We start from the raw sequence: 23,823 nt of genomic DNA on the forward strand, positions 1-23,823 counted from the left end.
GCATCCATTACTAAGACGGTGCTTAGTGTTAGTCGGTGCAGAGACTAACACTAACCCCCATTATTACCCGCCACCAGGGGTGCCAGGAAGAGCTTGGTACGATCCAGTACCTGACCATCTGTAGCGACGGCTGTGCACTGGGGCGGCCGCAGGCTGGTATTATCAGACTAGGAAAGGCCAAAAACAGTGGTCCTTCCCATCCTGGTAATGCTAGGCTGCTGCTGCTGTGTTGTATCTGGCTGGTTATCAAAAATGGGGGGACCCCACGTCATTTTCTTTCAAATAAATAATTGGAAAGAACGATTTGGGGGTCCTGCATTTTCATAACCAGTCAGATACAACACAGCAGCCCAGCATTACCAGGGGGGGAAGGGCCACAGTTTCTGGCCTTTCCCAGCCTGATAATACCAGCCTGCGGCCACCCCATTACCTAACCATCACTACAGATGGTCGGGTACTGGATCGTACCCGGCTCTTCCCGGTACCCCTGGTGGCGGTGGGTATCGGGGTAATAGTGGGAGTTAGTCTTAACCTTTTCACCCACTAGCACTATGCCCTACCTTAGTAATGGACGCTGTCAATCAGCCAGCATCCATTACTAAGGAGCTAGTAATAAAATTTAAAAAAAATACAAAGACATAGAAAAAATATTTTATTGAAATAATAAAAAAACACCACCCTCATTAACCATTTTATTGAGATTAAAAAAAGTCATAATCGAAGTATTCCTCGAATCCCAAGTAGTCCAACAACCGAACCTGTAAAAACACAAACACACAAAAAAATTAGTAACACATAAAAAAGCAAAACAATTCTTATACTTACCTTTCCTGGGTCCAGCGCTGGAACCGCAATGTCAGCGAGCTGGGCCCTATATCTAAGCCTATCATGTGTGATACTGTCTGCTGAGCCACTGTATCTAATCCTATCATGTGTGATACTGTCTGCTGAGCCACTGTATCTAATCCTATCCATAGCTATAGGGTCTTTGTGCTGTAGATATGCTGTCTCCTATATACATACATACATACATACATACATACATACATACATAGACACACATATTTCTTTCGGGGGGGGGGGGGGGCATTTATGTATTGGGGCTGTTTCCCCTAACGTTTTAATGATGCCCCTGGCTGCTAGTGCTGCATCATTGGGTCACTTAGGAGACCCAGCGATACAGCTGAAAGCTGCGGGCGATCGGCCATGAGAAGTTTGAGGGGGGGGGCCAAGAAGAACTTTTGCATCAGGGCCCATGAGCCTTTAGCTATGCCCCTGACTACACCTACAGTGCTGTTAAAAGTATTTGCCCCTCACCCAATCAATGTCTTCTATTTTTGTGAAATGGTCACATTTTAAATGTTTCAGATAATTTATCTAATTTTGATATGAGTGAGACAACATGCGCAAACACAAAATGATCATTTTATTTATTGAAAATAAAGATTTATTCAAAACCTATATAACCCATGTGAAAAAGTAATTGCACCCTAAACCTAATAATTGGTTGTATCCTCCTAGGCAGTAACTACTGCAATAAAATGCCTGTGATAACTTGTAATGGAGAAATTTGGACCATTTTTCTTTCCAGAATTGTTGTAATTCGATTACATTGGAGGGTTTGCGAGCATATACTGCCGGTTTATGGTCTTGCCACAGCATCTCAATAGGATTGAAGTCAGGACTTTGACTCGGCCACTCGAAAACTTTTGAGCCATTCAGAGATGGACTTGCTTGTGTTCTTTGGAATATTGTCCTGCTTGAGATTTAGGTCACGGACTGACGGACGGACCTTCCCTTCCAGGATTTTATAGAGAGCAGAATTCATGGTGACATCAATTATGATAAGTCACCCGAGTCCTGCAGCCCCAGACCACCCTGTATGACTATTGGGATGACGTTCTTATGGTGGGATGTGGTGTCAGCTCTTAGCCAGATGTAATCAGACCACTGTCTTACAAAAAGTTCCAACTTTGACTCATCAGTCAACAGAATATTATCTCAAAAGTCTTGGGAGTCATCAATATGTTTTTTTTTTTTACAAATACAAGACGAGTCTTTGTTATTTTTCATCAGCAGTGATTTGCGCCCTTGATGAAATTTTTGCCCAGTGTCTTTCTTAAGCTGGATTAACACAAGCATGTTCGGTCCGTGATATACGGCCCGTACGTTGACCGCATTTCCCGGACCGAACACACTACAGGGAGCCGGGCTCCTGGCATCATAGATAACTCCCTGCAGTGTGTTCGGTCTGGGAAGTGCGTCCAACATACGGACCGTATATCACGGCGAACACCCTGTGTGTGAGGCTCCTAATTGTGGAATCGTGGACATTGACCTTAACTCAGACAAGTGAGGCGTGCAGTTCTTAGATGTTCGTCTGGGTTCTTTTGTGATCTCCTGGATGATTTGTTGATGTGCTCTTGGTTACATTTTGATAGGCCGGTCACTCCTGGGAAGGTTCACCACTGTTCCAAGTTTTCTCCATTCACGGATAATGGCTCTCATTATGGTTTGCTGGAGTCCCAGAGCCTTAGCAATGACTATATAACCCTTTCCAGACTTGTAGATTTCAACGATTTTGTTTGGCATCTTTACTCTATTCAGAACAAGGCATCATGTGCGGCTTTATTTAAGTGATGTTTAGATTCAACAGGTCCGGCAGTGATCATTCATTTAAAAACAGCATTTTGTCTTTGCTTGGGTTATTTTTGTCCAATATTAAAACTATTTTGATCTGAAACATTTAAGTATGACAAATAAGAAAAAAATATTAGACTAAATGTTTTTTCACAGCACTTGTAAGTGGTTCCCTCTGATAGTCCATTGTCATCTTTGCCAAACAATCATGGGGGGCAGATGGGTTGCCATGGCAACCAGGGGTCTAACAATAGCCCCCAGTTCTGCTATGTGCCGGCTAGAGGTAAGACCTAATAGGTCATAGTCATAGTCATAGTAACACAGACAGGTATAATAAATACACTGCAATACTTTTGATTGCAGTGTATTATTTGAGAGATCAAAGGATCACATGGTTGTTTCCTAGTGGGACTAAAAAAATAAATACAATTAAAGACAAACAACTATTACAGAAAAAGTATAATTCTAATTAAAAAATATTAAAAGAAAAGAAGAAAAAAAAAAACATATTACTGGTATCACTCGACCCATAACGACCCATACTATGAAATGAACATATTGTTAATCCTGCATGGTGAATGTGGTAAATAAAAAAATAAACTAAAAAAAAATGCCAGAATTGCATTAAAATTAGAAGTTATTTTGCAGAAAAACACAAGCCTTTATACAGCCCCATCACCAAAAAAAATAAAATTGTTAAGTGTCACGTACTCTCTGCCTGCGGCTCCCTTGGTCTCCAGGACGTCGAGAGTTACTCGCTCGGGCGTTGCCCCGGCCTGGTAGACTGAGGCAGTCTGCAGCCAATAGGAGCTAAGGAGCGTCAGGCCAATCAAAGCCTGGCTGATGTTCCTGAGCTCCCGCCCTCTCCTTATTTAGTTCAGCCTGGGGTAGTAGGCCTTTGCCTGTAATTAGAGTTACCTAGCCTGGTGCTTTCTCTTGTTCCAGACTTCCCTGAGCGACTTGCATTTTCACTCCTTTGCATTTGGACTCCTGACTTTTCTTTGCCTTCTGACTTTTGTTTTTCCGCACTCTCCCGGTTTGACCCTGCCTGCCTGACTCCGCCTTTTGTGCCCGGACTTGTCCGTGGCGCAATTGCCCTGCCTCTCCCTCTGTGTACTTCCCAGGTGACCCTTTGTTATTTCGTACTGTCTCTGTCTTATCCGTTTGTCAGTTTTACTTGTACCAGTATAGGGAACGCCGCCCAGTTGTGCGCCATCGTTTAGGTCGGGTTGTACAAGTAGGTGGGGACAGAGGTTTGGGAAGAACAGGGACCTCACTGTTTACTGTGTATTTGTTTGTGACATTAAGGGTCTTGGAATGGGGCGACACAAGAACAAATTGTTTTATAAGAACAAAATGTAATTATTGTGTAAAATACGCGAAAACGTGGCATCCTCATGATCCTACTGACCAGCAGAATAAAGTTCGTGATTTTTACCACACGGTGAACACCGTGAAAAATGAAAACGAAAAACAAAGTTTTTTCCTTTTTACCCCCCCCCAAAAAATTAGTCATTCAATATATATGTACCCCAATGGTGCCATTGAAAAATACATTTCACTTTGTTAAAAACAAGCCCTTCTACAGACGTGTTGATGGAAAATTAAAAACACATGACTTTCAAAATGCGGAGATTACAATTTTTTAATTCCTACTACTGTAGGCCGTGTCCTTAAGGAGTTAGAGGTCTAACCCACATTTTAAAATACCCTATTAGGGAATTCTGAGTTAATAGAGTGGGGTCCGTGTTCAGTGGAGAGGAGTCTGGAGGACCTGGCAAAGTCTATACATTACACAGAAACGGATGCTGTCCAAATGGGACGATACTTTTTACTGCACCTGAAAGCAAAAACATGTACAATGATTACACTAAACCCGTATATCTAAATCTCCAAGGTCATAATCATAGGGGTTTTAAGATTCTGTGATCTTTGGTGCTGCTTGACCGGATCCTCACACTAAGGAACTGATATCAAAATTGTGGCTATGAACGGTAAAATAAAATTGTAAAAAATACATAAATAATTGATTATGACTTTTCAGCCCTTGAGTGGACTCATTTGTATAATGGCCACTGTGAAAACTGGAGTATTTGATAGTGACCACCATTTCTTAAAAAATAGTAAAAACGGTATTCAATAAATGATTCATTTTCGATAAATAAATAAATGTTACTACCACTAAGTTATGTGTTGTATATTGGCAGGTTTGCTTTTAACAGCACACCACGTGGTTATAGAAGGTATTGCATGTAAAAGGTTTTAATATAAATAATAGTTACTATTTCACGGATTTAGCTAAATCTGACTTTCAAAATCTTCCTGAGAGTGTGTACACCAAAATTGTAATTATAATAAACCCCATCTAAACTTTAATTTTACATTCTGTAAGTAATATATAAATGACACATGGTTGTCAGATGCGATTGTTTCTTTTTCTTTCCTCTCCCAGGCATCCCATTTTCTCATGGTGAGAACTGGAAAGCTATGAGAAGATTCACATTGTCTACATTACGAGATTTTGGCATGGGCAAGAGGACAATAGAGGATCGGATCATTGAGGAATGTGGATTTCTAATTAAGCTATTGGAATCTCTGGAAGGTATAAGTAATACATTTAATGGACTGAAGATTTGGCTTTACTGCTTCATAGGCATTTGGGCACAATGTACACCATAACAGGGTCTTCTAATCAGAGTAACAGGTGATAAATCAGGGGAGTACAGGGGTATTGCTATCAGGGGCCTGACCAAATAGGGGGCCCAGCTGCCCGCTTACTATTCAGAAGAAGCCGCCCACAGTTGGAGTAAAAAAAATAACATTTTAGCTTCCAGCTGACGTCAATAGCGGGAGCTCACTGGATACTGTCTCCATTGACTAAATTTCAGAGTTCGGAGCACAACAAGGAGAGGCAGAAAAAGCCAACAACAGTTAAAAGGGCGCAGCACTCAGCTGAGACGTCACAGAGGTCTCTCACCATTTAACTATATGGGCCCTTGTAGCTTTTAATAAAGGCCCTGGGCATATCGCTAGAATAGGATATGCCAGGACCTACTGATCAGTGGAGACCCTCATTGATCACTAGGATGAAGGTTCTATAGCTCTATTAAAGCACAGCTAATCCTTCACATTTTTGAGTATAGATGTGCAGAGGAGAAGCCAAATCGGCCATGGCCTATTAGTGATGTAGATTTGGTCACCCTAACTTTTCTTTTAAAAATGGCTTTATTGAAGATCATTGAACACAAACACATTAGAAAAAGGCATGCTTTGGATTCTAGGCCATGCTCATAGTTTATTCACTTGGTTAGCCTCAGATACATCTTAGTCTTACAGATGTGTTCACCTTAACTTTTCTTGATTTTGGTCAAGGACTCCAATTTATCATGAAACAAATTCAATGCAACGTTCTAGCAAAACCCTTGACATGGTGCAACTCACATCACAACCACTGGGTGGCCACTCATAGATACACATAGAATAGACATCTCGTGACAGAGTATCGCAAGATCGTGTTTTGTTTTTTTTCAAAGCTGCTGATCTTGTGCCAAACGTCTCAGGATATATTGAGATAAGATGAAGGATAAGGAAAGACACATCTGTATGTCAACATAATATACGATGAGAAAACACCTCTACTGGTTGTGTAGCATCCTATGTCAGTCAGTCCAAATTCTTATTCTGAAAGGAGGTTGTTTGGTGTTGCAGTTGTATGAACTATCCTGTACACCTTAGGTCAGGTGCTTAGCATTTAGGGCTTGTCCACACGTAACGGAATTGCTGCAGAAAATTTCTGCAGCATTTCTATTACAACTGGCACACATTCCGCTGAGGAATAACCGCACCATTTCTTGCATTTTTTACTGCAGAAAATAGTGCGTATTTTGCTGCGTTTTTCTCAGTGTTGCGGGATGGTGACATCTCCTCTGAAAAACTCAGCGATTCAGTCCACTTTCCGCAACTGCAGGTAAATTTCTGGCTGGAAATTCCACGCAGCGTGTGGATGAGATTTGTTAAATCTCACCCACTTTGCTGCTACTGTATTCTGCTGCGTATTTTCCATCAGCAATTCCGGACGGAAAATATGCAGCAATTCCGTTAAGTGTGGACAAGCCCTTACGCCTCATGCACACTTCAGTTTTTTCCTTCAGGATGCTATCCGTTTTTGTCACTGATAGCACCCTGAACCCATTAATTTCAATGGGGCCATGCACACTACAGTTTTTTTGACGGTCCGTTGCTCCGTTCCAATCCAAAGTAGAGCATGTCCTACTTTGGTCCGGGATTCCGTGACCGTGAGGCCCATGCAAGTCAATGGGGCCGTCAAAAAAACTGAAGGCACACGGAAGGCATCCGTGTGCCGTCCGTGTGTGACGGAGCCGTTGCCTAGCAACCGCCGGGCGGGCAGAAAAACATTAGAAAAATATTACACTAATCGGCAGACACTTGTCTTTATCAATCACTGATAGAGAAAAGTGGTTGCTGATTAAAATTAAAATAAAAAACATTTCATACGTACCCGGTCGTTGTCTTGGAGACGAGTCCCTCTTCTTCCTCCAGTCCGACCTTCTTTTGTGACGCGGCAGCCTGTGATTGGCTGCAGAAGCCGCTGCTGCCTGTGATTGGCTGCAGAGGCGGTCACATGGGATGAAGCATCATCCCTGCAGGCCGGCCTTCTGACGTCATCCTGACGTGCGTGACCGCCACTACAGCCTGTGATTGGCTGCAGCGGCGACATGGATTGAACGTCATCGCTGGAGGCCGGACAGGAGGAAAGTAAGTATGAACTTATTTTTTTATTTTTTATTATTACATTAAAATTGTATTTTCCGCGCGCCGAGCATGTACTGTCAAGCGTGCTGAAAGAGTTACCGCCGAAGCTATTTTCTATGTTTTTCCATCGTAGCATTCCAAGAGCTATAACTTTTTTATTTGTGCGTCGACATAGCTGTATAAGGTCTTGTTTTTTACAGGACAAGTTGTATTTTTTAATAGCACCATTTTGGGGGACATATTATTTATTGATTAACTTTTATTAACTTTTTTGGGGGGGGAATAGAAAAAAATTTTGCCACTCTTTATTGCGTCCTAAATCGACGCCGTTTACCGTGTGGTATAAATAACACAATAACTTTATTCAGCGGGTTGTTACCATTGCAACGATACCAAATTTGTATAGTTTTTGTATGTTTTACTACTTTTACACAGTAAAAACACTTTTTTTTAAAAATTATTTGTTTTTGTGTCTCCATATTTGAAGAGCCGTAACCTTTTAATTTTTTCGCTGATGCGGTTGTATGAGGGTTTTTTTTTTGCGAGATGACTTGTAGTTTTTATTGGTACCATTTTGGAGTAGATGCGACTTTTTGATCACTTTTTAATCACATTTTTTTAAAGTCAGGATTCACAGAAAACAGCAATTTTTCCGTGGTTTTTTTAATATAATTTTTTACGGCGTTCACCGTGCGGGTTAAGTAATCTAATAGCTTTATAGTCGAGGTCGTTGCGGACGCGGTGATACCAAATATGCATAACTTTTTTACTTTATTTTGTTTTTTTAATAGTAAAGCAGTTTGTAAGGGGAAAAAGTGGGTTTTTAATTTTTTTTTCACTTTTTTTTTATTAACTTTATTAAACTTTTTTTTTACTTTTTTACTAGTCCCACTAGGGGACTTTAATATGCGATTCTGCGATCGCATTTATAATACAGTGCAATACTTTTGTATCGCAGTGTATTATGCCTGTCCATTTAAAACGGACAGGCATCTGCTAGGTCATGCATGCGGCATGATCTAGCAGGCTTTCATTACAGGCAGACCTGGGGGCCTTTATTAGGCCCCCGGCTGCCATCGGAGACACTGACACTCGGCGATCTTATCGCCGGGTGTCAGTTGGATGAGAGGGAGCTCCCTCCCTCTCTCCAAAACCACTCAGATGCGGTGCACGCTATTGAGCACCACATCTGAGGGGTTAAAAGGGTGAGATCGATACTAATATCGATCTCACCCGGCAGAGCAGAGACGCCCCAAGCCCTCAGCTGCCTCTGGCAGCTGAGAGCAGGGAGATTTCACAGCTCCCTGCTCTGTTTACTTATTCCGATGCCGCGACGTAAAAAGTCTATGGCATCAGAATAAGGCCCGTTAGTGACCGACGTAAAAACACTATGGGCCGGTCACTAACGGGTTAACCCCTTCATGACACAGCCTGTTTTGGCCTTCAGGACACAGCCGATTTTTTTCAAATCTGACATGTGTTAATTTATGTGGTAATAACGTTGGAATGCGTTTACCTATCCAAGCGATTCTGAGACTGTTTTCTTGTGACATGTTGTACTTTATGTTAGTGAAAAAATTTGGTCGATAATTTTGGTATTTATTTCCGAAAAACACCAAAATTTTGCAAAAATTTGCAAAAATTAGCATTTTTCTAAATTTAAACGTATCTGCTTGTAAAACAGATAGTAATACCACACAAAATAGTTACTAGTTAACATTTCCCATATGTCTACTTTATGTTTGCATCGTTTTTGAACGTCCTTTCATTTTTCTAGGACGTTACAAGGCTTAGAACTTTAGCAGCAATTTCTCATATTTGAAAGAAAATTTCAAAAGGCCATTTTTTTCTGGGACCAGTTCAGTTCTGAAGTGGCTTTGAGGGCCTTATTTATTAGAAAATCCCCAGAAGTCACCCCATTTTGAAAACTGCACCCCTCAAGGTATTTGAATCAGCATTCACAAAGTGTTTTAACCCTTTAGGCGTTTCACAGGAATTAAAGGAAAGTAGACAGCAAAACAGTGGAAACACCCCAAAAGTTACCCCATTTTGGAAACTACACCCCTCAAGGAATTTATATAGGGATATAGTTAGCATTTTGACCACACAGGTTTTTCGCTAAATATATTGGAATTAGTCTGTAAAAATGAAAATCTACTTTTTTCTGAAAAAAACATAGACAATTTTAATATTTACAAGGATATTTACAATAATGAAGAAAATGCACCCCAACATTTGTAAAGCAATGTCTCCTGATTACAGAAATATCCCATATGTGGTAATAAACTGCTGATTGGACCCACAACAGGGCTCAAAAGGGAAGGAGTGCCATTTGGATTTTGGAGCATGGATTTTGCTGGATTGGTTTTAGGTGCCATGTCGCGTTTGCAACGCCCTGGAGGGTCCAAAATAGAGGAAACAACCCAAAAGTGACCCCATTTTGGAACTACACCTCTCAAGGAATTTATCTAGGGGTATAGTTAGCATTTTGACCACACAGTTTTTTTGCAGAATTTAGTGGAATTAGGCAGTGAAAATGAGAATAGATTATTTTTCTGAAAAAGCATAGAAATTGTAAATTTTTACAAGGAATAAAGGAAAAAAAGAACCACAACATTTGTAAAGCAATTTCTCCTGATTACGGCAATACCCCATATGTGGTAATAAACTGCTGATTGGACCCATGGCAGCGCTCAAAAGGGAAGGAGCGCCATTTGGATTTTGGAGCACAGATTTTGTTGGATTGTATTTCGGTGGCATACCACGTTTGCAACCCCCTGGAGGGACCAAAACAGTGGAAACCCCCGAAGTTACCCCATTTTGGAAACACCCCTCAAGGAATTTTTCTAGGGGTTTAGTTCGCGTTTAGACCCCATGGGTCTTTTGCAGAATTCATTAGAATTAGGCCGTGAAAATTAATATCACAATTTTTTTCCACTAAAATGTTGCATTTTCTCATTTTCATAAGGGATAAAGGAGAAAAAAAACAAACAATTTTTGTAAAGCAATTTCTCCCGGGTACGGAAATACCCCACATGTGGTCAAAAGTTTTTTTCATTACACATGAATTAACCCTTTCAGGACTGATCCATTTTTTGCTTTCTTATTTTCGTTTTTCACTCCCCGCCTCCCAAGAACCATAACTTTTTTCTTTTTCCGTCAGTAGAGTGATGTGATGGCTTATTTCTTGCGGGAGGAATTGTAGTTTCTATTGACAGCATTTAAAGTGCCATAAAAAGTACTGGGAAACTGAAAAAAATAGGAAAATATAGGAATATAGGAAAAAAATCTGATTCCATTTTTTGGGGTTTTCGTTTTTACAGCTTTCGCCGTGTGCTAAAAACGAAAACTACAGCGATTTTGGCGGTTTAAATTATTTACGTTTTTTACGGTGTTCACTGTGCGAGTTAAATAATGGTATATTGTAATAGTTCGACCTTTTACGGACGTAGCGATATCAATTCTGTTTATTTTTTTACATTACTTTAGAAGAAAAATGGGAAAAGGTTTTTTTTTTTAACTTTAAACTTTTTTCTTTCTCACTACTAATAACTTTAATTCTTCTACACATTTTATTAGTCCCCTTAGGGGACTTGAACCAGCGATCATTGGATCGCGGGTACAATATGCTGCGATATTAATGTATTGCAGTATATTGTTATTTTTACAGGCTTCTGTAAACGCACAATCGCTGTTTCTGTCCGTTAGTCCTGGGTGTTAGCTGTAATACACAGCTGACACCCGCAGCTTATGTAGCGGGCTCAGCACGTGAGCCGGCTCCATACATCAACCCCCCGCACCATAACGTGCAATTAAGTCATAGTGCGCAAACGCGTTAATGCACAGTGGATGGTGTGAATATTGCAATTTTCCACTGATATTCCATTTTAGTGCATCATATGTTGTGGCCAGTTTGTGCCACTGAAGACACATACCTCATAAAACGTTAATCGGGTTCTCTCGGTTATGGCGATGCCATATATGTGGGCGCAAACTGCTGTTTGGGCACGCTGCAGGGCTCAGAAGGGAGGGAGAGCCATTTTGCTTTTGGAGCGCAGATTTTGCTTGGCAGTTGTTCTATTTGGGGTTTTGCTGCTATTTCAGTTTATAATGTGGGGGGCATATGTAATCTGTGCGGAGTACATCAGGGTATATGTAATCTGTGCGGAGAACATCAGGGTATATGTAAGCTGTGAGGAGTACATCAGGGTATATGTAATCTGTGCGGAGAACATCAGGGTATATGTAAGCTGTGAGGAGTACATCAGGGTATATGTAATCTGTGCGGAGAACATCAGGGTATATCTAAGCTGTGAGGAGTACATCAGGGTATATGTAATCTGTGCGGAGAACATCAGGGTATATGTAAACTGTGAGGAGTACATCAGGGTATATGTAATCTGTGCGGAGAACATCAGGGTATATGTAAGCTGTGAGGAGTACATCAGGGTATATGTAATCTGTGCGGAGTACATCAGGGTATATGTAAACTGTGAGGAGTACATCAGGGTATATCTAAGCTGTGCGGAGTACATCAGGGTATATGTAAGCTGGGCGGAGTACATCAGGGTATATGTAAGCTGTGCAGAGTACATCAGGGTATATCTAAGCTGTGCGGAGTACATCAGGGTATATGTAATCTGTGCGGAGTACATCAGGATATATGTAAACTGTGAGGAGTACATCAGGGTATATCTAAGCTGTGCGGAGTACATCAGGGTATATGTAAGCTGGGCGGAGTGCATCACGGTATATGTAAGCTGTGAGGAGTACATCAGGGTATATGTAAGTTGTGCGGGGTACATCAGGGTATATGTAAGCTGTGCGGAGTACATCAGGGTATATGTAAGCTGTGAGGAGTACATCAGGGTATATGTAAGCTGTGCGGAGTACATCACGGTATATGTAAGCTGTGCGGAGTACATCAGGGTATATGTAAGCTGGGCGGAGTGCATCAGGGTATATGTAAGCTGTGAGGAGTACATCAGGGTATATGTAAGCTGTGAGGAGTACTTCAGGGTATATGTAATCTGTGCGGAGTACATCAGGGTATATGTAATCTTTGCGGAGTACATCAGGGTATATGTAATATGTGAGGAGTACATTAGGGTATATGTAAGCTGTGCGGAGTAGATCAGGGTATATGTAAGCTGTGAGGAGTACATTAGGGTATATGTAAGCTCTGAGGAGTGCATCAGGGTATATGTAAGCTGTGAGGAGTACATTAGGGTATATGTAAACTGTGAGGAGTACATTAGGGTATATGTAAGCTGTGAGGAGTACATCAGAGTATATGTAATATGTGTGGAGTTCATCAGGGTATATGTAAGCTGGGCGGAGTACATCAGGGTATATGTAATATGTGAGGAGTACATCAGGATATATGTAAGCTATGCGGAGTACATCAGGGTATATGTAAGCTGTGCGGAGTACATCAGGGTATATGTAATATGTGAGGAGTACATCAGAGCATATGTAAGCTGAGCAGAGTACATCAGGGTATATGTAAGCTGTGCGGAGTACATCAGGGTATATGTAAGCTGTGAGGAGTACATCAGGGTATATGTAAACTGTGAGGAGTACATCAGGGTATATGTAATATGTGAGGAGTACATCAGGGTATATGTAAGCTGTGAGGAGAACATCAGGGTATATGTAAGCTGTGAGGAGTACATCAGGGTATATGTAAACTGTGAGGAGTACATCAGGGTATATGTAATATGTGTGGAGTACATCAGGGTATATGTAAGCTGTGAGGAGAACATCAGGGTATATGTAATATGTGCGGAGTACATCAGGGTATATATAAGCTGTGAGGAGTACATCAGGGTATATGTAATATGTGAGGAGTACATCAGGGTATATGTAAGCTGTGCGGAGTACATCAGGGTATATGTAATATGTGAGGAGTACATCAGGGTATATGTAAGCTGTGAGGAGTACATCAGGGTATATGTAATATGTGAGGAGTACATCAGGGTATATGTAAGCTGTGCGGAGTACATCAGGGTATATGTAATATGTGAGGAGTACATCAGGGTATATGTAAGCTGTGAGGAGTACATCAGGGTATATGTAATATGTGAGGAGTACATCAGGGTATATGTAAGCTGTGAGGAGTACATCAGGGTATATGTAAGCTGTGAGGAGTACATCAGGGTATATGTAATATGTGAGGAGTACATCAGGGTATATGTAAGCTGTGCGGAGTACATCAGGGTATATGTAATATGTGAGGAGTACATCAGGGTATATGTAATATGTGAGGAGTACATCAGAGCATATGTAAGCTGAGCAGAGTACATCAGGGTATATGTAAGCTGTGCGGAGTACATCAGTGTATATGTAATATGTGAGGAGTACATCAGAGCATATGTAAGCTGTGCGGAGTACATCAGGGTATATGTAATATGTGCGGAGTACTTCAGGGTATATGTAAGCTGTGTGGAGTACATCAGGGTATATGTAAGCTGTGCGGAGTACATCAGGGTATATGTAAGCTGTGAGGAGAACATCAGGGTATATGTAAGCTGTGAGGAGTACATCAGGGTATATGTAAGCTGTGAGGAGTACATCAGGGTATATGTAATCTGTGAGGAGTACATCAGGGTATATGTAAGCTGTGCGGAGTACATCAGGGTATATGTAATATGTGCGGAGTACATCAGGGTATATGTAAGCTGTGCGGAGTACATCAGGGTATATGTAAGCTGTGAGGAGAACATCAGGGTATATGTAAGCTGTGAGGAGTACATCAGGGTATATGTAAGCTGTGCGGAGTACATCAGGGTATATGTAATATGTGCGGAGTACATCAGGGTATATGTAAGCTGTGCGGAGTACATCAGGGTATATGTAAGCTGGGCGGAGTACATCAGGGTATATGTAATATGTGCGGGTAGATCAGGCTATATGTAAGCTGGGCGGAGTACATCAGGGTATATGTAAGCTGTGAGGAGAACATCAGGGTATATGTAAGCTGTGAGGAGTACATCAGGATATATGTAAGCTGTGAGGAGTACATCAGGGTATATGTAAGCTGTGAGGAGTACATCAGGGTATATGTAATCTGTGAGGAGTGCATCAGGGTATATGTAAGATGTGCGGAGTACATCAGGGTATATGTAAGCTGTGTGGAGTACATCAGGGTATATGTAAGCTGTGTGGAGTACATCAGGGTATATGTAATCTGTGCGGAGAACATCAGAGGAATATGTAATCTGTGCGGGGTACATCAGGGCATAATAAGAGGGTATAATAATGGGGTAAATAAATAATATTTCATAGATATATGGCCGGTGTCGCACTGATAAATGGCGCCCGATCTAATCCGCTTTTGGACACACTGCACATTTTGCATCGCTATATTCTGAGAGCCAGAACTTTTTTATTTTTTCACCACCGGAGCCGTGTGAGTGCTTATTTGTTGCGGGACAATCTGTACATTTCATTGGTACCATTTTGGGGTACATGCGATTTTTTTTATCACTTTTTATTCAATTTTTTTGCAAGCCAAGTGACCAAAAACAAGCAATTCTGACAATGTTTTTTTAGTTTATTTTTTGCAGTTTTCACCGTGTGCTATAAATTACATTTTACTTTATTCTGCGGGTCGGTACGATTACGGCGATACCAGATGTATAAAGGTTTTTTTTTGTTTTGCAGCGTTTGCGCAATAAAATCACTGTTTTATAAAATAATTAATTTTCTGTGTCACCGTGTTCTGAGAGCCGTAACTTTTTTAATTTTTTTAGTCAAAAAAGCTGTGTAAGGGCTTGTTTTTTGCGGGACGGGATGTAGTTTTTATCGGTACTATTTTCGGGTACATGCAACTTTTTGATCACTTTTTATTCTCTATTTTGGGAGGGTTGATGTCCAAAAAATAGCGATTCTGGTGTAGATTTTATTGATTTCTTTTTTGGGGTGTTCATCGTGCGGGAAAAATAATATTATAGTTTTATAGTTGGCGTTGTTATGAACGCGGTGATACCAAATATGTGTACTTTTTTTAACGTGTTAATTTGTTTCCTATAATGAAAGACTTATAGGAAAAAAAGCATTTTGTGTTTATATCACTTCTAACTTTTATTTTTTACACTTTTTTTTAAAAGATTTTTATGACTTTTTTTTAGTTTTTTCACTTGTCCCACTAGGGGGCACTTAGACTTGCAGCTCTGATCGCTGCTAGAGTACATTACACTACCTACGTAGTGTAATGCATTCCAACTGTCACTGTGACGTGACAGTCACACTGACAGGAAGCCTCAGAGGACCAGCAGGAGGCTGCTCCTCCGAGGCTTCCGTACATGCCAACCCGGAGGTCATTATCTGGCCTCCGATTGCCACGACAAGCATCGGAAGCCCCCACAATCACTTCGTGGGGGCTGCCAATGTGCTGCAAACCCCTTAAATTTGGCGAACGCAATCTGTCGCCGCATTTATGGGGTTAATTGCCAAAATCAGCGGCTATGGTCCACTGACCGGCAAGACTGGAGTGTCAGCTGTCGGGGACAGTGTGCGCCGGGAACTACTCCGCAACTGTACATCCTGGTGCGGGAAGCAACCCCTCTGCAGGACGTACAGTTGCGGAGCAGCGCATGAAGAGGTTAATTTTCTTAGGGAATCCAATTTCTCATGAAGCAAATTCAATACAATATCGCGACATGCTAGCAAAACCTGACAGGCCGCAATCCACATCCCAACCACTGGGTGGTCACACATAGACACATATAGCATAGACACCTCACAACGAGTGTCGCAAAATCATTGTTTGTTTTCAGGACAAGTTGAGATAAGAGGAAAGGTGAGGAAGAATACATTATGTGCTGCAGTAGGTCCAGCTACATAATACGTTTTGCGCTTGTCTTTAGATGTTTTTATCAATATTGTACCTGATGAAATAAATGTATATTACCATTATGATGTGTTTCTTTGGAAACAAAGTATGGGTGACAGATGGCACTGTTAGACATCTGTCAAGGCCTATATTTAAGGTATACGTTGGGAGCTTTTTCCATCGTATATGTTCAACCAAAAGCCATAAAAATCAATGTGAATGGGGCCTAATGAATACATCCACCAGTCGTGGCTTACGTGTGCGGTGATAACTGCAAGGAGAACCTGTCTGTACACAAATTCCTGCACACAAGATGCTCCGGCCTAGACAAACCATCCTCCTCCTCTGGTGCGTCTTATAGTTCAAAAAATACGGTACATATATTTTATAAATTATTATTTTTTTTACTTTTGTAGGTAAACCTACTGATCTGACTATAAAAACAAACTTTGCAATTGGAAATATAATCATATCAATTATCGTCGGTCACCGATTTGACTACCAAGATTCCGCTCTGCTACATATAATGAAAATTATAGATGAAAATATGAGACTTCTTGGGAGTCCATCAATTATGGTACTTTTATATTTTACTGATTGACAAGTATAATAGATCTGTCGCCTCTTTATTATTACTGTATTAAAATGAATATGGACAACATTAAAGTTATGGAGTAGGGCAGGGGCGGATGCAGGTTTGAGTTCTAAGGGGGAAAGGATTAACTACACGCGGCGTGGACAATTTGACATTCTTTAGTCACTCCCTTAAATATGTAAACCACACCATTACCACAAATAAAAAAAATTAAAGTGGAACATGGAAACACCTAATAATATGGTCAAGGACAGACTTCCGATGAGCGTATTATACACCCGTGTGCTGTCCGTTAAAAAAACGGACAGCACACATCACCCATGCGATTCAATGGGGCTGTTCACACGGCCACCATTGTTTTAACGGACCGTGTGAAGGGCCCTTAAAAAATAGGACATGTCCTATTTTCGTACATTTTCACGGATCCCTCAATAGACTCAAATAGACACCTGAAAACAGGTCCCGCACAGTTGCAACTCAGACAGGAAAAACAGCGATTTTTCATGTCCGAGTTTACGCTCATTCATCTGAATAAACCCTTACACCCACAATTCAGTCATGGACAAGTGTACGCTACTACTATACAAACATCAATATAATTAATAATACCGCTATATTGTTACCATATAGTGGTAGTTACCAGGTCTACACTAGCGCTCTGCAGAGGATTATCATGCTGCGGGCTATTCAAGAGAATTCAGCACTGATCAGTCACAGGCAGAATATATAACAATTAGAGAGGATCTGTCACCGCTCCTGACATGTCTGTTTTAGTAAATACTTGTATTTCCCATGAAATTACAATTCTGGAGCACCTTTTCTTAGAAATCTGTATTGTGCCATTCCCCTGTTATTCCTCTTAGAAATGTGTAAATAAACAACTGTGTGTTGTCAAAAGGCTGTGTTCCTAAATAGTGCCCAATCATCACTGACATTATTAGACTGCGTAAGGACACATCCTACTGACAAGGGGAATGGTAACGTCAATTAGGTCTGGGCTACACTGAGGCAATTTGAAGGACTGTTGATTGATTTTGACTCATCAAGTGACAGCTGCAGTTCACAAAACAGCTGCAAGTTAAAATTAACAAGCTGCGTTACAAAAAACCCCTGTAGCCAGGTATTCATACATTTCCAGGAGAAATAAGAGGAATGTCACAATAGAGTTCTAAGAAAATTTGCTTCAGAATTGTTATTTCATTGGAAATACAAGGATTTACTATAACAGACATGTCAAGAGAGGTGACAGCTCCTCTATAAATCCAGTGACTCACAGGTGACGTCTTCTCTGATTATAGGCGTTCTTTTTTTTTTTTTTTTAAATCAGACCCAGACCTCCATGACAATTTTTGATGTTTACAGGGTATGCTGCCCAGACATCTTTGCCCTTTGCTTTTACAGCCTTCTCAGCCTCTGTAGCAACAACAAAAAATTCAGACCACAGATACGTAAATGAATCAGACCCACAGATCAGATCACTTAAATGAATCAGACCCCGTTTATTATTCAGACCCCTTAAATTATTTAGACCCCAGACTAAATGCTGTAAATTAAACAGACCCTAGATCCAACCCTCTAAAGTATTAAGACCCCAGACAGGACCCCATAATGGAAATGGACCATAAATCAAACACTCTAAATTAAACAGACCCCAGATCAGATCTCTCCCATCTCCAGGTGGTACTTCTGCTGGTCTGTTCCCGGCTCCCCGCTATTCAGCTTTAGGCACAACCCACTGCAAACTAAGTCCAGACACTGGACGGCATCACTGACACTGGACGACATCAGGACCCAGAAAAGGCATAAGGAAGAAAAGTATAGTTAAAATAATCCGCTATCTCTTGGATAAATCCAAAAGATAACGGACGATTGAAAAAATCAGTTCAGTGGTCTAAGGTTGGGCAATTGCCCCCATCGTCCTCCCCTAGATTTGCCCCTGGATAATGGTCACAAAGAGGTCCAAATATGGCAACCTTCAAAAGAAAAATTGAAAAATGAACTCTGTAGTGAGTGATGCAACAGAAGTTGTGATTTTTAAGCGCTACGCACTTCTGTACTCGTGAGTTTGCCTGGTCTACTACGTTGTGGTTGAGCTGTTATTCCTATACTCTTCCATTTCAAAATAATAACACTTACAGGTGACCAGGGCAGATCTAGCAGATCAGAAATGTCACAGATTTGGCACAGGTGGCATCTTATGACAGTGCCACCTGTAAAGTTGCTGAGCTCCTCAGTACGACATTCTACTACCAATGTTTGTCTATGGAGATTGCCTGGCTGTGTGCTGCATTTTTTGCACCTGTTTTCTGTAATTGTGATGAAAAACCAAAACTCTATAATTAGGAGGTGTGTCCGCATACTTTTGACCATATAGTGTATTTACGTTTTCTGGCCCACGAAGAATAGACCAGAAGCAACAATGTGTTTCTTAGTGATTCCCTGAAGGAAGTGTCGGATAGAGGAATCTCCAAAACAGATGTAGCCCAGTTTATCTGGACTCTGATAACTTGCTGCATCGTGATATCACACAACAAAAGTCATTGAAAAGTGATTGAAAAAGTCAAGATAAAGTTTCTTGTCACTGTGTATTAAATGCGTTAAAAGTCAAGATAAAGATGGCTACATCTGTAGTTCAATAGTTGGAAACTAAATCTAAAAAATTCAGTCTCCGAGATACCGTCAGGTAGCAAGAAGGACAAAGATGGTGATTCCATCATCTATCACACTCTAGGTTGACTATTGGCCACCAACCTCAATGTGATTTTTCATTTTCTATGCAATCAAAGGCGTAATTTGAAGCTCCTGGGTCCAAATCTGTAAATGGACCCTCCACTTAGCATGTGACATTAATAATACTGGTATCTTTGCTTTTGGAACCCCCTCAACTACCAGTGCCCATGTTTGACTCCTACCTCTGCACCCTCTATAGCTATGCCACTGCATTTGTCTCAATCTTCTGCGTGCATCGTTTCTGAATGATAATTTCTACTAGTGTATGAGTTTATGTAGAGTTTTGTAACTGATTATGGGTCATTATATTTATTGGATGGGTTGAGGATAATATTTGATTCTTCCATTGTTATATCATTGAGTGTATTTGACTTTATGTCAACACTGACTGTGGATACTATATAAGACCCCAAGCACACAACTGTAGATTTCGTGTTTAATTACGGACCGCAATTACGGACCCATTAATTTCTATGCCCGACGGACACCTTCCCGTACATTAGAAAGGCTCCGCAAAAGATAGGACATGTCCTATTTTTTCTTTTTATGGACCGTGCTCCCATACTTTATATGGAAGGATGGCCCGCAAATGCGGGCGGATCTCCGCGGCCGTCAGGCCTTGTGATTACGGGCACGGTCGTGTGCATGGGGCCTTAGTGTACACAAACATCTACTCTTGGGTGACTATTCTAACTATCAGTGTTTCATTTTCTAGATCTATAATGTATTACCAATCTTTCAATACCTGCCTGGAGCCCATATGAAAGTGAAACGGAACATTGAGAAATTGCACGCCTTCTTCAACAGCAAATTTGTTGAACACTTAAAGTTACTGGACAAAGATGACCAGCGTGGCTATATTGATGCATTCCTTGTTAAACAGGAGGAGGTACAAAAATAAGTAAAGAATCTTTGATCAACTTAGTATTAAATGTTTACGTGATCTATAAAGGGGTTGTTCCAATTGGACAACCGTTTCTTAGAATGATGCACACACGGCAATGAGCTGACTGTTGCAAGTCCTTCTTCTTCCTGTAGTGGCTGCATCGGGCTGCTCTGGCTTATACAGCGGTGCCGTTATAGCGGGTGCAGGGGGAGCACTTGTACCTAAAGGATCCACTGCCACACAAGAAGCCACGAGTATTATAAATCGCACATGGAAGATGAAGGACGTGTCATAGATTTTAACTGTGACCTACGAACACCATAGAAGGGGCTACCAGTATGAGACCCCCTCTATGATATCTATATACAGAAACAAAAATTGTCTTCTAAAAATTTTGGAAAATTTATATTATATAGCTCATCACAATTATTCTACTATTATACATTTAACTAGGAAAAATCTGATCCCAATTCATATTTCCATGAAGAGAATCTTCGAGGCGTTTTAACAACCTTATTTATGGCTGGAACAGAAACCACATCATCTACTATACGATGGACCATCTTATTTATGATACAGAACCCTGAAATTCAGAGTAAGTCCTTAACGTAACCAACAATTTAAATCAATCATAATTACAAGATATATTTAAAAAACATATTTAGGAGTCAATTCTATGATTTCCTCAAGGATAAGGAGTCATCAAGCAACAGAGGATGAAAAAACTGGAATTATAGAGTTCAGTCTATATATTGGCTATTGAGTCCACAAATCGCACTTTGAAGTAGCTTGTATTACAAAAAGCTTTATTTCGGGCTGGGATAGTCCATCATCAGGCAAGGAGCATAAGCCATAGGACGCCAAAGTAAGGTCACATATTGTAGGGATATCCTCGATTCCAACACTACAACGCTCTTCCCTAAGGCCCTAACCAATCTCGCCATATGGGGTGCTGAAATGTTTGATCGCAGCACTTGTTCTGCAACACTATAAAAAGTTGAAGACCTATGATTAGTGGCATGCAGTGGATGGTTGTTTGTATAATTTGATACACAAAAATTCCATGTCCTATATTATTTTATTTACATTTTGACCTGCTCAAAAAGGAATACATTTAAGTATCTAAAATAGTTTGATTTTATTTCCACAACTTACATGTATTAGAACGAGTACATGATGAAATTGATAAAGTGATTGGATCAGCTGTGCCACGAATTGACCATCGTAAGGATATGCCTTACACCAACGCCGTCATTCATGAGACTCAGAGATTTGCTAATATTTTACCAATGAATCTTCCTCGAGAAACTACCAAAGATACGTTTTTTCAGGGCTACCATCTACCAAAGGTGAGTGTTCTTGTTTTTGGGTCTAGACCAGCAAAAAGTCTAAGTAGTCTTTCCATAATTCTACGCCTCACCGTTCAATTACGCTCAGAACTTGTTGAGGTTGGCCTAGTTGGGTCTTCTTAAAGGCTACCTCCAGTTATGAACACCTCTACATCTCCAGACAGGTTTTCTGGTGGGTGACACAGCCACAATCATCACTCGTGGGAACCATTCAAAGTGTAACTAAACTTTGAAAAAAACTTTTGACATATCATAGTGACATGTGAGAAGTTTTGATTGGTGGGGGTCCGAGCACAGAGACCCCACCGATTGCTAAAACTAAGTGTCAGAAGTGCTCGGGTGAGCACGGTTCCGTTTCGTTTCTGATCAGCTTTCCTCAGAACGGTCTACAGGCTCAATGGAAAGTTTGAGTCCATACACTGTTTGTTTGGATTTCCGAGGAAAACCGATCAGAAACTAAACGGCACAGCGCTCACCCAAACGCTTCTACCGCTTCGTTTTAGCAATAAGTTGTGGTCTCAGTACTCGGATCTCCACTGATCAAAACTTCTGAGATGTCACTATGATATGTCAAAAGTTTTTTAAAAGTTTAGTTACACTTTAATTATCACTGAATTCTCCTTCATTTTCTTAAGTCTATTAGCTGATTTTAATTATTCTATTTTAAGGTCATAGTCATTAATAATCGCTGAGTTGGGGTCAGGATAATTTTCATTAATATATTCGTTCTTTTTTCCAGAAACAGCGCCACATCTGTACATGGACAGACACATCGCTGTTTCTTGAAAACAAAAAAAGATCCTTTTTCTCACTTTAATTATGCTCTAAAGACGAATAGGTTTTATATCTGCAAGATAAATTCATGAGACCTGCTGAAATGTAGATATGAAAATCATTGTCCCTCAACATTGCTAAGCCTAGTACCCCTCACTAATACCAAATGCATCAATGATCATACACTGCATTGCCTGTTAAAAGTACTGCGTAAGTACGGTAGGAGTACCCCCTTCAAACATGGCATGTATCCAGTGGGCTACACATACCGTACCACAGATTGAGAACATAGGATGTCAACTACCTAAACTATGATCACTTTTATTATATTTGCTTTTAGGGCACATACATCGTTCCCCTTCTGGAATCAGTTTTACATGATAGAACGCAGTTTGAGAAGCCATTATCCTTCTTCCCGGAACATTTCCTTGATTCAAAGGGACAATTTGTCAAGAATTCTGCTTTCATGCCCTTCTCAGCAGGTAAAAAATCCCTAACAATTTTCCCACTCCTGGGGAACCTCCAAGCCTATTCTTAAGCTTGGTGTAGGAGCAAGTAAAGTATTCAATAATTTGTGCCTAGCCCTACTGTATATTCTGGTTGAGATGTGTTGAGTGTTTTGCCAAAGCACGTGTAAAGAAGTTGACATCAGTGTGGCATAGGGCTGGGCGATTATGACCTAAATCAAAATCATCAACAATTGAACATTAATGAATGATTATTTAGGTCATGCTTCTTTACATGCCACACCCCCTATTTGGATGCCACGCCATTGAAATAATATATATTCCCTAAACCTGCATAGTACTACTGTATATAATATATCCCGACACTTCCCTCCACATAGAATAATGCCCCCCACAGCTGCCCAATACAGTTTAATGCCCTTATAGCACCTCCCACACAGTATAATGCACCCATAGCTCCCTCCACACTTCCCCAACAGTGCCTAATAAAAAATATTAAAATACTTCCCTATCCCTGTCTGGGTGGCTGAGCACAGACAGGTGCTATGCAGTGACGTCATAGCGCCTGTCTGCGCCAACCCGTGAGCAGCCAGCGTTATATAGTGAATAGTGGAGCCAGGGATGACTGCTCACTGTTTTACCATTGGATTCAACTGTATCGGCGTCCTTGTGCCGAGCCCAAGAGTGCCATCTCTTCTGTAAAACTAAAAGGACTTGCTGATGGGAAATCCCGATCCAGTTTATGACTAACCCTAAGCTTTGAGGACAAGCCG

General features: G+C 40.8%; 1 protein-coding gene across 1 annotated transcript in view; it reads left to right on the forward strand.

The window, feature by feature from the left end:
* LOC142759061 (cytochrome P450 2K4-like) overlaps positions 1–23,823 on the forward strand; it is a 35,356-nt gene that overhangs the window by 10,968 nt on the left and 565 nt on the right. Inside the window, exons 3-8 of the mRNA XM_075860896.1 lie at positions 5,093–5,242; positions 16,666–16,826; positions 20,290–20,463; positions 20,914–21,055; positions 21,625–21,809; positions 22,924–23,065. Coding sequence (XP_075717011.1) covers positions 5,093–5,242; positions 16,666–16,826; positions 20,290–20,463; positions 20,914–21,055; positions 21,625–21,809; positions 22,924–23,065 — 954 coding nt within the window. The remainder of the gene's footprint in view (positions 1–5,092; positions 5,243–16,665; positions 16,827–20,289; positions 20,464–20,913; positions 21,056–21,624; positions 21,810–22,923; positions 23,066–23,823) is intronic.

Source organism: Rhinoderma darwinii, chromosome 4, assembly GCF_050947455.1.
Source record: "Rhinoderma darwinii isolate aRhiDar2 chromosome 4, aRhiDar2.hap1, whole genome shotgun sequence".
NCBI classification, from domain to species: Eukaryota; Metazoa; Chordata; class Amphibia; order Anura; family Rhinodermatidae; genus Rhinoderma; species Rhinoderma darwinii.